At 36.8% G+C, this 12,545-nt stretch overlaps 1 protein-coding gene across 2 annotated transcripts in view; it reads left to right on the top strand.

The window, feature by feature from the left end:
- The first annotated feature begins 832 nt into the window (after positions 1-832).
- LOC121380844 (ATP-dependent translocase ABCB1-like) overlaps positions 833-12,545 on the top strand; it is a 72,338-nt gene continuing 60,625 nt past the window's right edge. For both annotated transcript variants that reach the window (XM_041509834.1, XM_041509833.1), the window contains exons 1-3: positions 833-960; positions 3,236-3,358; positions 6,451-6,504. In XM_041509834.1, coding sequence (XP_041365768.1) covers positions 3,283-3,358; positions 6,451-6,504 — 130 coding nt within the window. In that variant the 5' untranslated portion in view covers positions 833-960; positions 3,236-3,282. The remainder of the gene's footprint in view (positions 961-3,235; positions 3,359-6,450; positions 6,505-12,545) is intronic.

The following is a 12,545-nucleotide window of genomic DNA, read 5'->3' as shown; positions in this document are numbered from 1 at the left end:
TCAAGATTCCCATTTTTAAGTGTCAACTTCTGCCCCTAATAAGCGCCAATAAGATGGTACCAATCAGAAGTTTAATTAGCACGACTGCACGAGACATCAACGAAACTGATGCCAAAATATGTTTAGAGTACCCTAACTAAGGATCAGTGATTCTTAAATACAGTCAACCCCAGTACAGAATCCACGTTTAACCGGGTGAAAGGTCCCAATTTGCCCAATTTCAGGTCTAATTAACCACCATGTTTAACTGATTCTAACTATAGCCCGTCCCATCCTTCTACATTAAATAAATAAATAAATAAATAATTTCAGTTTGACTTGAGAAGAAAAGTAAGTTTTAAAAAACCAAAAAAAACCCCAAAAGCCACACAACCCCCCCAACCCCCCCCCCCCCAAAAAAAAAAACCCACCCCAACAACCCACAAACCTCCCTCCCCCAACTATTTTTGTGTGCAATTTAGAAATAATCGGCTCTCAAATAAATAACTTGTAGTAAATTCCATAGTATATAGAAGGTAGTGTTCCCTTGGACGGACATTTCACTAAAACATCACACACTTTAAAAATATTTATTTATTTTATTTTATGTTTTGTTTTGTTTTTTGATTGCCTTGCTACTTTATTTAAAATATTTTTAATTAAAAAAAAGGTTCACCGACGAGGATCGATCCTACATCAGTCGAGTTCTCTACCACAAATGTACAACCGATTCGAATTAACCGAAATACACCCGTTTAGTAAAAATGAGGTCACTAGAGTAAAGCCATGTCCTTTCTGAAACGAACTATACAATGTGGAAGCGCTTTACACGTGACGTCACACAGGTCAACCCGGCAAATCAATAAGTAGCAAGACGAAAGTAGCAGTGTTAGTTTTATCACACTGAGGTCACTGACGATAATCGGCGGAGCGGTGCTGACAAATAACGAAAACACAAACAGAGGAGAATTTACAGAGACTGTAAGTTTTTTTTTTCACAGGTAATTTATTATAATTAAATCGAGACAAGATACCCTGGTAATACGGGTTACTGCTAGGGTTTGATATGGACGGGTACCTGTTTGGTCTAAAACCATAGTTTGTTTTTAGCGCTTGCCTTTAATAACCGTGAATTGACAGTCTCTAAGAGGGTATCTAGCCCTGACCGGTGGAGCGGTAAAGGGCGGAGGGTTGGGGTTGGTGTGGAGGAATGTTTGACCCAGAAATTGAGAAAGCACCGATTTCAAGAGGTGTCCGATTATAAACCAGTAGTCAGTACAGGTGCATTGTTACGATTGTAGTTGAACACTGTAAACTCCACGATCCGTTTTGTAAACATTTTTACATTTACTGGACCAGATGACCACATAATAAAATTACAGAATCGTGCAGAATTTTTATCTTGATATCAGATATTGATTAAACTAAATCGTAAATGTACAGGTAGCTGTTCCCACCAGACAATGACTCATCAAACATTGTGCACGTGTGTGTGCATGTGTGAGAGAGTAATATTTTGTTTAACGACACCACTATGGCACATTGATTTATTAATCATTGGCTATTAGATGTGAAACATTTGGTAATTTTGACATATTGTCTTACAGCGAAAACCCGATACATTTTTCCATTAGTAGCAAGGGATCGTTTGGAGCCCATCGATCTCGCCTAGCCGTAAATCCCATTTCCTATTGGGCGAAGTCGCCGTACATATTATATTTAAATGGAAAGGATAAACAATGCTTAAAATGTTTATATGACTAAAATTAATTAATGTATAGACTTATTCTCATTTAGTGTACTCAATATTTGTGCGTCATGTCATTTCGTGCCCTAACAAGAAATGATGATATTTAGCGTTCTCACGCGCCCGCGCGAGATTTGCATCTGTCAAAATAAAACATAAATGTCATTTTATTTTGAGGAACCGATTAGGATATAAAATATGCCACAAAAATTTAAATAATAACATAATGAATTATTAACTTGGAATTTTACCACTTTTCACTAATACCAAAATGTCCGCTTCCAAAAATAGCCACTAATTTTAAAGAAAGTCTGCTTTGTTAACATTCTCTACCAGGATATGACATCGATAAAACATTTATTAAAGGCCAAATATATTTTTTAATTTGTGTTTCGGGGAACAGAAAAAATTGTTTTTGTTTGTTTACACTTTGTATGATGTTTGAACAACAACAACAACATCCAGACCTCCTGCCCATACATAAAAATTGGCCTCATTTGTTTTAGATAGTATACTTTTATACTTAATATTATTGTTCTTTATACATATTTTGTCTCCTATTATGTAAAAATTTCTATGTGATTCATATATAGAAATAAATGATTGATTGATTGTATTATTTTTGGTTGTTATATTATGAATCAAATATAAATGTTGTTATTATTGTGTACAATTATACACATGTCATGTAGGCCTAATACTGTTCACCTTTATAATGCACTGCTGGTGGGCTTACAGCTCAAAGATAAATACAGATTGAATTATAATTTACTGATTAAAGTTAACGGTCCTTTGGCATTCAAATATAGTCATTACAACAGTTAATGTTTTTATAATTTACGGATTAATGTTAACGGTCATTCGCCTGTAACAACTCTTCTGTTATACCGTTAATACAGTCCAATAGCTAATTGGCTACCATGCACATTGTTGTTATAATATGAAATGTGTTAACACATTAAAGGTATCAAACGTGTATAAAATAATGCCCTAAAATAGGCAGACCTCATTCGCATTCGAATATTGCTAGATATTTCAGTTAAACTCATTTCGTTCGTTAGAAAATTTCTCTAAGAATGTCTGTCAATAGTTGTATTGTGTGTGACCTTCTTGTTCGGCCGCGTCAGGAGGGCTTGTTGTGCGATGATTGTTCCTTGTGGCAGCAATCATCAATGAAAAACATTTTAAAAACCCCCACACCAACATGCACTGAATAAGAATAAGTCTATACATTAATTAATTTTAATAATATAAACATTCTAAACAGTGCCAATCCTTTATAAAATGTACGGCGATTTCGCCCGGTAGGAAATAGGATTTACGGCTATCGCCACGGGTGAGATCGACTGGGCGAGATCGACGCTGGGCAAGATCGACGCTGGGCGAGATTGACGTAGTCCGATCTTTTATTTGCCTCACCCCATGGACAAGATAACACATACCATGGCCTTTGATATACCAGTTGTGGTACACTGGTTGTTTTGACAAGCTTGTATTTTTTTCTGACAGGTTTCCTTGACGTGGCCTAAAAGCGGCCTTAAAACACAGCCTGAAACATGGCGGAATTGAAGGGGTATAGAAGCAATACTGACATTGAGAATTCACCAAACGGTGCCGTGTCTAACAACAAAGGTGAGTGTTTGTGACATGTAGTTACATTATGTTTGTTAGTTTGATGACAGCATGCTGTTAGTTTGATGACATGAAAAGACTCGGTCCATGACGTCATTCAGGCACAGGTATGAAAATGTTAAAGTTTCTACACATGTTGTCCATTGTCTGTTAAATTGGATTGTACTGGAATCGGTCCACAATGCTATTAAGAGAATATGGTACACAAATTTGAGAAAAACGTATTGGCATTAAAAAAAGTCATATCATTTTACCTGTGAGATGTTTTTAATAAAACAGCACTGTCTTGACTGCTGGCATGACAATACATTTGTTTATGGGAATGTTTTGGAATGAATCCGCTGTGTTCAGATAAAAATAGAAATACTTTATCAGACTTTCGTTTTTGAAAAACCCAGGAGTGCTAAAAATCGCACTCCTCAAAATGCTTACGAGGGGGTGGAAATCACTCCTCAAAATGCAGAGGAGGAAAGAATTGCTCCCCTCAAAATAATCAGAATTAGAAGCAAGAGACCGAGAGGAATTGCACCCATGAATATGATTAAGTTTGAGGAGAAATAGTTTCTAAATTAAATATCTTAAGGGTTAATGTTTTGTGTTTTCAAAATATACTGACACACAATGAAAAATATATTTATTTTACTTAAAATAACAATTTATGAGAGGAAGATGGTGGATGATTACCATTCTGGAGAGCAAACTGTAGTCTTGCAGCATGATGTCGGGCGTCTGCATCCGAGTCCAGCCGTTCTGAGTCGACGGATGACCGTCATCGGATGGATAGGCCTTCCATGACATCCTATAGTATTGCGTACTGTCATCGTCGCAGTTCTGAACTGGTCACAGAGGTGGTGTCGTCGAATCTGCCGATCTTGGCGTGGGGTCGTAACCGGACATTGACCAGGTCGAGGTCGATCACGGACACTCCCAGTCTGTTGATGACGTTCAGCAAGTCGTCCAATAGTTGATGGATGGACTCTGAAGGTCCTAGCAACTTGACTTTGCGAAGTCCCCCCTTGAACCATGCCCAACGCTCACTCCCTTTGTTCTTCTCAGAGTCGTGGCATTCTTAATGTGACGAGGAATATGACACTGTTACATGACTTTTATGTGTCCACATACTGGCATTTCACATGCATTGCATGCAGTATGATTGAGCATGTAGTGAACGCATTTCACACCATTCTGTGTGTTTCTGCTATTGTATGTGTAACGAGAACAAAACCAGGATTAAAACCCAGACAAAAGTACCAATCAGTGGCTTCCTCTCATAAATTGTTATTTTAAGTCCAAAAAATATATTTTTCATTAATCACAACAAAATATTGAAAAATATCTGTTTTGCATTTTCATTGTGTGTCGGTATAAATATCCTAATTTAACTAATATGATGGTTGTACTCAAAGATGGAAGGAATGGGTCACTGCTGTCTTACACAAGAAAAAGAAACACCATGCACACATTTGTCGATTTCTTATGTATTACTAGTATATGCATATCATGTTGCATTAAAATTCTGAATCATGATAATCTGTTGACTGTTTATGAATAAGGAATTGAAACTGATTTGTTTGTGCTTATTCTGTTTTATTTAAACAAGTACAATAATTTTAGATTTCATCGCAGAATGAACTGATTTCTCCATGGACACAAACCTGTGAACTGAATGTAAAAGTGTAACAACCACATGGCACAGGGTTATCACATTTATCATGATATCATAATATACATGTTATGTACCTGGAAATTCGCTATTTAAAAAAAAAAAATAATGTCATAACCGAGAAAATGTCATCATCTATTGTTTTCTAACCAAATATATCTTACTACAATTTTTATAAATATATATTTTTACAAACAGGATTAACTTTAATTATCGGTGTACTGTAGTTAACATGTCATTTATTATACTACTAACTCGAATCATAGCAACCCATAACCCCCCCTCAAAAACCCCCAACAAAACCAACCTAATGTAAATTTAATTTTAAAATATACATGCTTTACACTCGGTAAATTCGAATTACTGAGTTGAAATTAAATCGGTGTAGGTTTGTTTCAGGTGCCCGCCAGACTGATTACATGTACTAGAAATCTGACTCTACCACAGTCAATGTCCTTGGCTTTAAATCACGTGGCAGTATCGTGAAACAGAAAGTAGAAATATCTGGTATATGTCGCTATACTATTAACGAAAACAAAACCAGCTTTACTAAATTTGTTTTTTGTTGGTGTACACATTTAATGTGATATCAACATGTATAAACATTATACACATCATAGTATTATTGGACAACGCACCTACCGTAATATGTTTTCTGTACGTGATCAAAACAACAGTGTAAAATATATTTTGCAATGTTACCTGCATTGTACGAAATTAAACCCAATAAAACTGACGAGATCTTAATAATAAGTGAACTCCTAGCTGATTAGCTCAGTGTAAAGATAACCAACCAATCGTGTTTCAATTTATAAAAAGTATTCTAGGAAGTTCATTGTGAACAGAACGGAAAGGTTTGTGGCGTTATGGATTGGATTCATTAAACAATTAAAATGGCAGTTAAAAAAAAATACAAGCGTGATTTATTCTGTTTAGGGGCGCGTTATTTCGCGCCGGTCAGATTGAGTTAACGGGGGTTCACGGGCATGATAGCTCTCACACCTGTCAAAAACGAAAGTCTGTGGTTTCATTCAGTACACACATTGTAAATATTCAATTTCATAGAGCCATACCCAAAAATGTCTGTCTGGCAGAAACACTGTTTATTTTATGACATTATAATGTGTGACAGTTTATGAAAAATGACCCCTTACTTGTAATCTGCCTGTGTGGCAGAAAGAAGCCTGTAACTCCAGAGACTTAGTATAGTCTTGTGATTGCACTAGGTTTAAAACACAGGTGTATTTATCAGGAATGACACACTTGTTTCATGTGAGTTATCTGCTGTGACAACATTAGTTTTTAAGGCACAGTTAAACTGGTGTATTTGCCTACTGGTATGTTAGATCTATACCATAAAAGTGTACTGTATCTGGAGCGGTGACAACACACCTAATAACCGAAATATATACTATTATTTTACATGTAGGTGTCGATGCCAACCAGATAGATTTACATGACAACCGTGTTGCTGGTACTGCAGGTGAGAGACGTCCAACCACAAACTACTGCACCTGTCAGATTAATACATGTAGTGCACCATTCTGTTATTTACATGGCCAGTATTTCACGTGTATTCTGTGTACTAACTCTACTAACCAGCACTAGTTTAACACATATAACACCAGAGCTTTACCACTCACTAATTGTATTTTGTTTTAATCTTAGCTTATGGTCTCTGATACCTCTGTAGTTTTATTCACTGGTTAACTACACTTGAATTTTAGCCAAGCACACTTGTTGCACTACACCTTTCATACCTACCGGCCTTGGTGGCGTCATGGTTAGGCCATCAGTCTACAGGCTGGTAGGTACTGGGTTTGGATCCCAGTTGAGGCATGGGATTTTTAATCCAGATACCGACTCCAAACCCTGAGTGAGTGGTCCGCAAGGCTCAGTGGGTAAAACCACTTGCACCGACCAGTGATCCATAACTGGTTCAACAAAGGCCATGGTTTGTGCTATCCTGCCTGTGGGAAGTGCAAATAAAAGATCCCTTGCTGCCTGTCGTAAAAGAGTAGCCTATGTGGCGACAGCAGGTTTCCTCTAAAAAACAGTGTCAGAATGACCATATGTTTGATGTCCAATAGCCGATGATAAGATAAAAAAAATCAATGTGCTCTAGTGGCGTCATTAAATAAAACAAACTTTACTTTTTACCTTTCATACCTGTGAGTTTTCTGTTTCTCCTCATACTCTTGAAAAAGTCTGTATTATACAGACGAAACGTCGAGTTTTAACTTTGTGTTGTGTTTTTTTAAAAAGTGGATGGTTTTAGACAAAGATTTTTAGTTTTAATTGTATTTGAGCACACCAAATGCGGTGATGTTAATAACAGCTGGTAAAGTACATTTCATTTCAAGGTATTAGTCTCCTACTGGTTCAACTGGAGGGGACTATAGGTTTCATCTCCGTCCTTCTGAAAGTTTGTATATAGCTTTATCATGTACTGTTACAGATCAAGTTTGACTTTCATGTCGATTTACACATTTTAACAGAATTATGGCCCTTGAGCTTAGGAGATATGAACATTTGTTTTCCAGATATATTGTTAGCAGTGTGTCAAGATATTGAGCTAAAATTGTTTGTATACATGTAGCTTCATCATGTTCTGTTACAGATCAAGTACGATTTTAATGGCAAATGACCTAGTTTTTCACACAGTTATGATTGAACGTAAGCAATATGAAAATGTGTTTTCAAGTCCTTTTTTTTGGCAATTTCTAAAAATTTTGAGCTGAAATTTTGTGTATGGCTGTATCATGTACTCTTTCAGATCATGTTTGACTTTCATGGTGATTTACCCATTTTGTTTTACACAATTATGGCCCTTGCATTCAGGAGATGCACACATTTTTTGGGCATATGGGACATGTATTGTTTCCGCTGTACTTTCAGAATGCTCGTTTTAATCTAATTACAGCTTAACATTGATTTTGAGGTGAAATGTTTTGAGGTTATCATGTTTGTACTTAATTTGGGCTGGATTATAAATTTTGAGGTGAAATGTTTTGAGGTTATCATGTTTGTACTTAATTTGGGCTGGATTATAAATTTTGAGGTGAAATGTTTTGAGGTTATCATGTTTGTACTTAATTTGGGCTGTATAAATTTTGAGGTGAAATTTGAGGCTGGCTGGATTATAAATTTTGAGGTGAAATGTTTTGAGGTTATCATGTTTGTACTTAATTTGGGCTGGATTATAAATTTTGAGGTGAAATGTTTTGAGGTTATCATGTTTGTACTTAATTTGGGCTGGATTATGAATTTTGAGGTGAAATGTTTTGAGGTTATCATGTATGTACTTAATTTGGGCTGGATTATAAATTTTGAGGTGAAATGTTTTGAGGTTATCATGTTTGTACTTAATTTGGGCTAGATTATAAATTTTGGGCACACCTTTTATCGCCTCATCTTTGGTGCAATTATTAAAGTTTGAGACTGCCACAGTTTAGTCCTAACTAATTTTGGACTGGTTGCTAGGTAGTTTGAAAAATGTTCGAAATAAACACTTGTCTTTTTATCCCGACAAGTGAAAATGTACTTGGACAAACAATTTTTACTCAATGGTTGTCCTATGGACAAGTAAACCATTTTCAGTGCAATTTCATTTTGAGCAGTAAAAAACATTGTCCTTTTACGTGAATAAAAGAAACCATTTATTTGGACTAGTGAAAATATTGGTGGACAAGTAGATTTCTACATGTACTTGTCTGGTGGACTAGTGAACAGTTCTGCTTATTTCTATCTCTGAAAGGAAAGAAAGAAACGTTTTATTTAACGACGCACTCAACACATTTTATTTACGGTTATATGGTGTCAGACATATGGTTAAGGACCACACAGAGTTTGAGAGGAAACCCGCTGTCGCCACTACATGGGCTACTCTTTCCGATTAGCAGCAAGAGATCTTTTATTTGCGCTTCCCACAGGCAGGATAGCACAAACCATGACCGTTGTTGAACCAGTTATGGATCACTGGTCGGTGCAAGTGGTTTACACCTACCCATTGAGCCTTGCGGAGAACTCACTCAGGGTTTGGAGTCGGTATCTGGATTAAAAATCCCATGCCTTGACTGGGATCCGAAACCAGTACCCACCAACCTGTAGACCGATGGCCACGAGGCCAGTATCACTGAAAGGTGCCACATAAACTTACAAGTGGTTCATGTGATTAACAGACGGCAGCTCAGAGTACACAAATAGCAGCTGATACAAGTTTACACAAATCACCTTTTTATTAGATAGGTTCACACAAATATTACCCACCAGTTTATGCAATTATCACTTGTTTAGTAAAATATCACCCATTTATTAGATGAGTAATGAACACAAATATCCTGTTCTTGTTAGACTTCTAGTTTAAGTCTACTGATCCACCTGTATTTTGTTAGACTTCTAGTTTAAGTCTACAGATCCACCTGTATTTTGTTTCACTTCTAGTTTAAGTCTACTGATCCACCTGTATTTTGTTAGACTTCTAGTTTAAGTCTACTGATCCACCTGTATTTTGTTTGACTTCTAGTTTAAGTCTACTGATCCACCTTTATTTTGCAGAAGATGAGAACTGATTTAAACTTTTTGAAATTACATTTAAGTTGTCTTAATTTTTACAAGCATAATATAAAGAGTACTTATTTTCCTCCATCATCATCCTGTAAGTGTACTTATGCTGCGTTCATTAGACGTCGTGAATATCGTATCTCCCAATTCACAAGTTGTGAAGAGCATTCATTTGGCGAAATAACCCGTGAACACAACTTGTGAACTGGGGTAGGATCGAATTTCTGCCTCAATCTTCACAACTCATGTGAAAATGGCGGAACAAACACAAATCATTCATGCAGTTACGATTTTGTGTGTGTGAGATTGGAGTGACAATGCAGATTGTCTATAAATCGCCTGAACGTTCTCCACTTGGTGATGTCGTGTTCACAATTTGGAACTTGTAAATTCACGATATTCACGATCACCAAATGAACGCAGCTTTAATTTAAAAGTGCTTGTTTTACAATGGATATTTTTTATAGATATTTCTCAGGCCTTGACCTTAACTTTTTTAATTGGTAGCCCAGTGGGGTACTAGGTTATAAAATCTGGTAGCCCTCAATAAAAATAAAAATTGATAGCCCCATAATTTTTATAAATGAAAAAAAAAACGAGAAAAAAAAGCAAAATCATTTACTTTTATTTAGCATGTTGTTTTAGATGTGGATTTTAGGTGTTTCAGCATCTTGTTGATTGCAGAGTAACTGGATGTGCGAAAACTATCTAGTAGCCTGGTGGACTACTAGGTTTAGATATCTGGTAGCCCAAGTCACAAATGGGTAGCCAAAACACCCCAGGCTACCACTAAGGTCGAGCCCTGTTTCTGTTGGTTTTGAAAGCGAAACTACCGTGACATTAGCTGCTAACCGTCGTCTGAGGCAAACTGTGAAAATACTGATACAGTCAAACCTCTCTGAACTGGACACTCACAGGACCAGGCGACAAGTCTGGTAATTAGGTGTATTCAATTTATGAAAATGTCCAGTAAATACAGGGCTTCTAGAATTTTATAAAAATCCACTAGCCATGGGATCAGTGATTAATGTTTTTTACTAGCCATGATTGAAAAATCACTAGCCCTATACTTTAAATAAATACAATTTTACTAATACATGTAGTAATAATCAGATATGTCACATAAAGAGGGAGATAGAGCTTAAACACCCTTAGATTGGGGGTGAGAAGAGGGGGCAGAATATTCATATTTACAAAATAAGACAAATGCAGCATTTGACAAGGGTTTTTTCCACTAGCTGTCGGGCTAGTTATAGTAGTTATTTACTAGCCCAACACTGAATATCACTAGCCATGGGAGTGGGGCTACCATAATCTAGAAGCCCTGGTAAATATTAAGGGGATTCTGGTTTAAAAAGGCAGTTTTACACTGCAAGATTTTACCAACGAAATGTTCTGTGAGGGAGTCCAGTCTTGAGAGGTTTCTCTGTACTTGAGAGACTGGCATCGTGGTTAGGCCATCGGTCTACAGGCTGGTAGGTACTGGGTTCGGATCCCAGCCGAGGCATGAGATTTTTAATCCAGATACCGACTCCAAACCCTGAGTAAGTGCTCCGCAAGGCTCAGTGGGTAGGTGTAAACCACTTGCACCGGCCAGTGATCCGTAACAGGTTCAACAAAGGCCATGGTTTGTGCTATCCTGCCTGTGGGAAGTGCAAATAAAAGATCCCTTGCTGCTAATTGGAAAGAGTAGCCTATGTAGTGGCGACAGCGGGTTTCCTCTCAAAATCTGTGTGGTCCTTAACCATATGTCTGATGCCATATAACCGTAAATAAAATGTGTTGAGTGCGTCGTTAAATAAAACATTTCTTTCTTTCTTTCTGTACTTGAGAACAGCTCCTAAATGACACAGAAACCAGAAACAGTGCAGTAGTGAATATGAATAATGCCACAATGCGTTTGGTAGTGTTGACTAATCCCCACTGTTATGATCCCTGCATTTCATCGGCATCTTCTGCTGACTCGCACACACACTGATTAAAGGCTTTGTGAGAAACTCAGTAAGATTAAGGAGTCGGATCACATTTGAACATGAGATCATGTATACAGCCAGATAATGTTCTCTACATGTATTCATCATCTGGTGCATGCTGGTGACATTTTGTTTAGTACCACGTCGCGATTCTCTATGCAGATTTAACAAATCACTAGATATAATTCTAAAATGTTAAATGGTAGAGTTGCTGATTCAGTTTTTAATTGATTAGCAGCTGTCGCCAATCAAAGGTTTCAAAACAAAATCTTCCCAGAGATGTATGGTCATATTTAAAAAAAAGAAAAATTTGAAATAAGTATGGTCTTGTTTGATTTCATAGACATTTATCTTATAACAAAGGGATGATCTCCGGCATTCAGTCTTCAGGGAAACAATTCTTTCTGGTAGTATGTTGCAGGGCTCGAACTTAACGACTGCACTGACAGCAATTGCCATAGTTGTTATTAGATGATTTGCTGTCGGTCAGGGTCTTCACCTACGACAGTGTCTGCCAATGAATACAAATTATTGTCATCAGTTGAAGGGACTATTTTTGGTTTTTGTATTTGTTACTGATTTAAAATGGGTGTAGGTAGAACTGTGTAAAATTGCCGTCAGTAAGCATTTTACCTATGGCAGAAATATTTGAAAATTGCTGTAGGTATCAAATTGTTAAGTTCAAGCCCTAATGTTGGTAGTTTGTTAGCAAAATAACGGAACTGAAAACCTGTTACTCATTATCACGTAACATAGCTACCAGTATCACGATCACTAAAACACTGTTTCTGATGGGTTGCAGTTAACCACAGGAAATGGAACTGAAAAAGTGTTTACCATTAAAACTGGAATCCTAAGGCTTGTAACTTGTATGTTTTTAATTTTTCTGTAAAGTGATACCTTTTTAATGTTTGTGTGTGTGTGTGTGTGTGTTTGTGTGTTTGTGTTACATCACTAATGACTAACGTGCATTTTTCTTTTTTACTTT

The sequence above is a fragment of the Gigantopelta aegis genome, chromosome 9, assembly GCF_016097555.1.
Source record: "Gigantopelta aegis isolate Gae_Host chromosome 9, Gae_host_genome, whole genome shotgun sequence".
In the NCBI taxonomy this organism is placed as follows: domain Eukaryota; kingdom Metazoa; phylum Mollusca; class Gastropoda; order Neomphalida; family Peltospiridae; genus Gigantopelta; species Gigantopelta aegis.
This window is presented reverse-complemented; position numbering and strand designations above follow the sequence as displayed.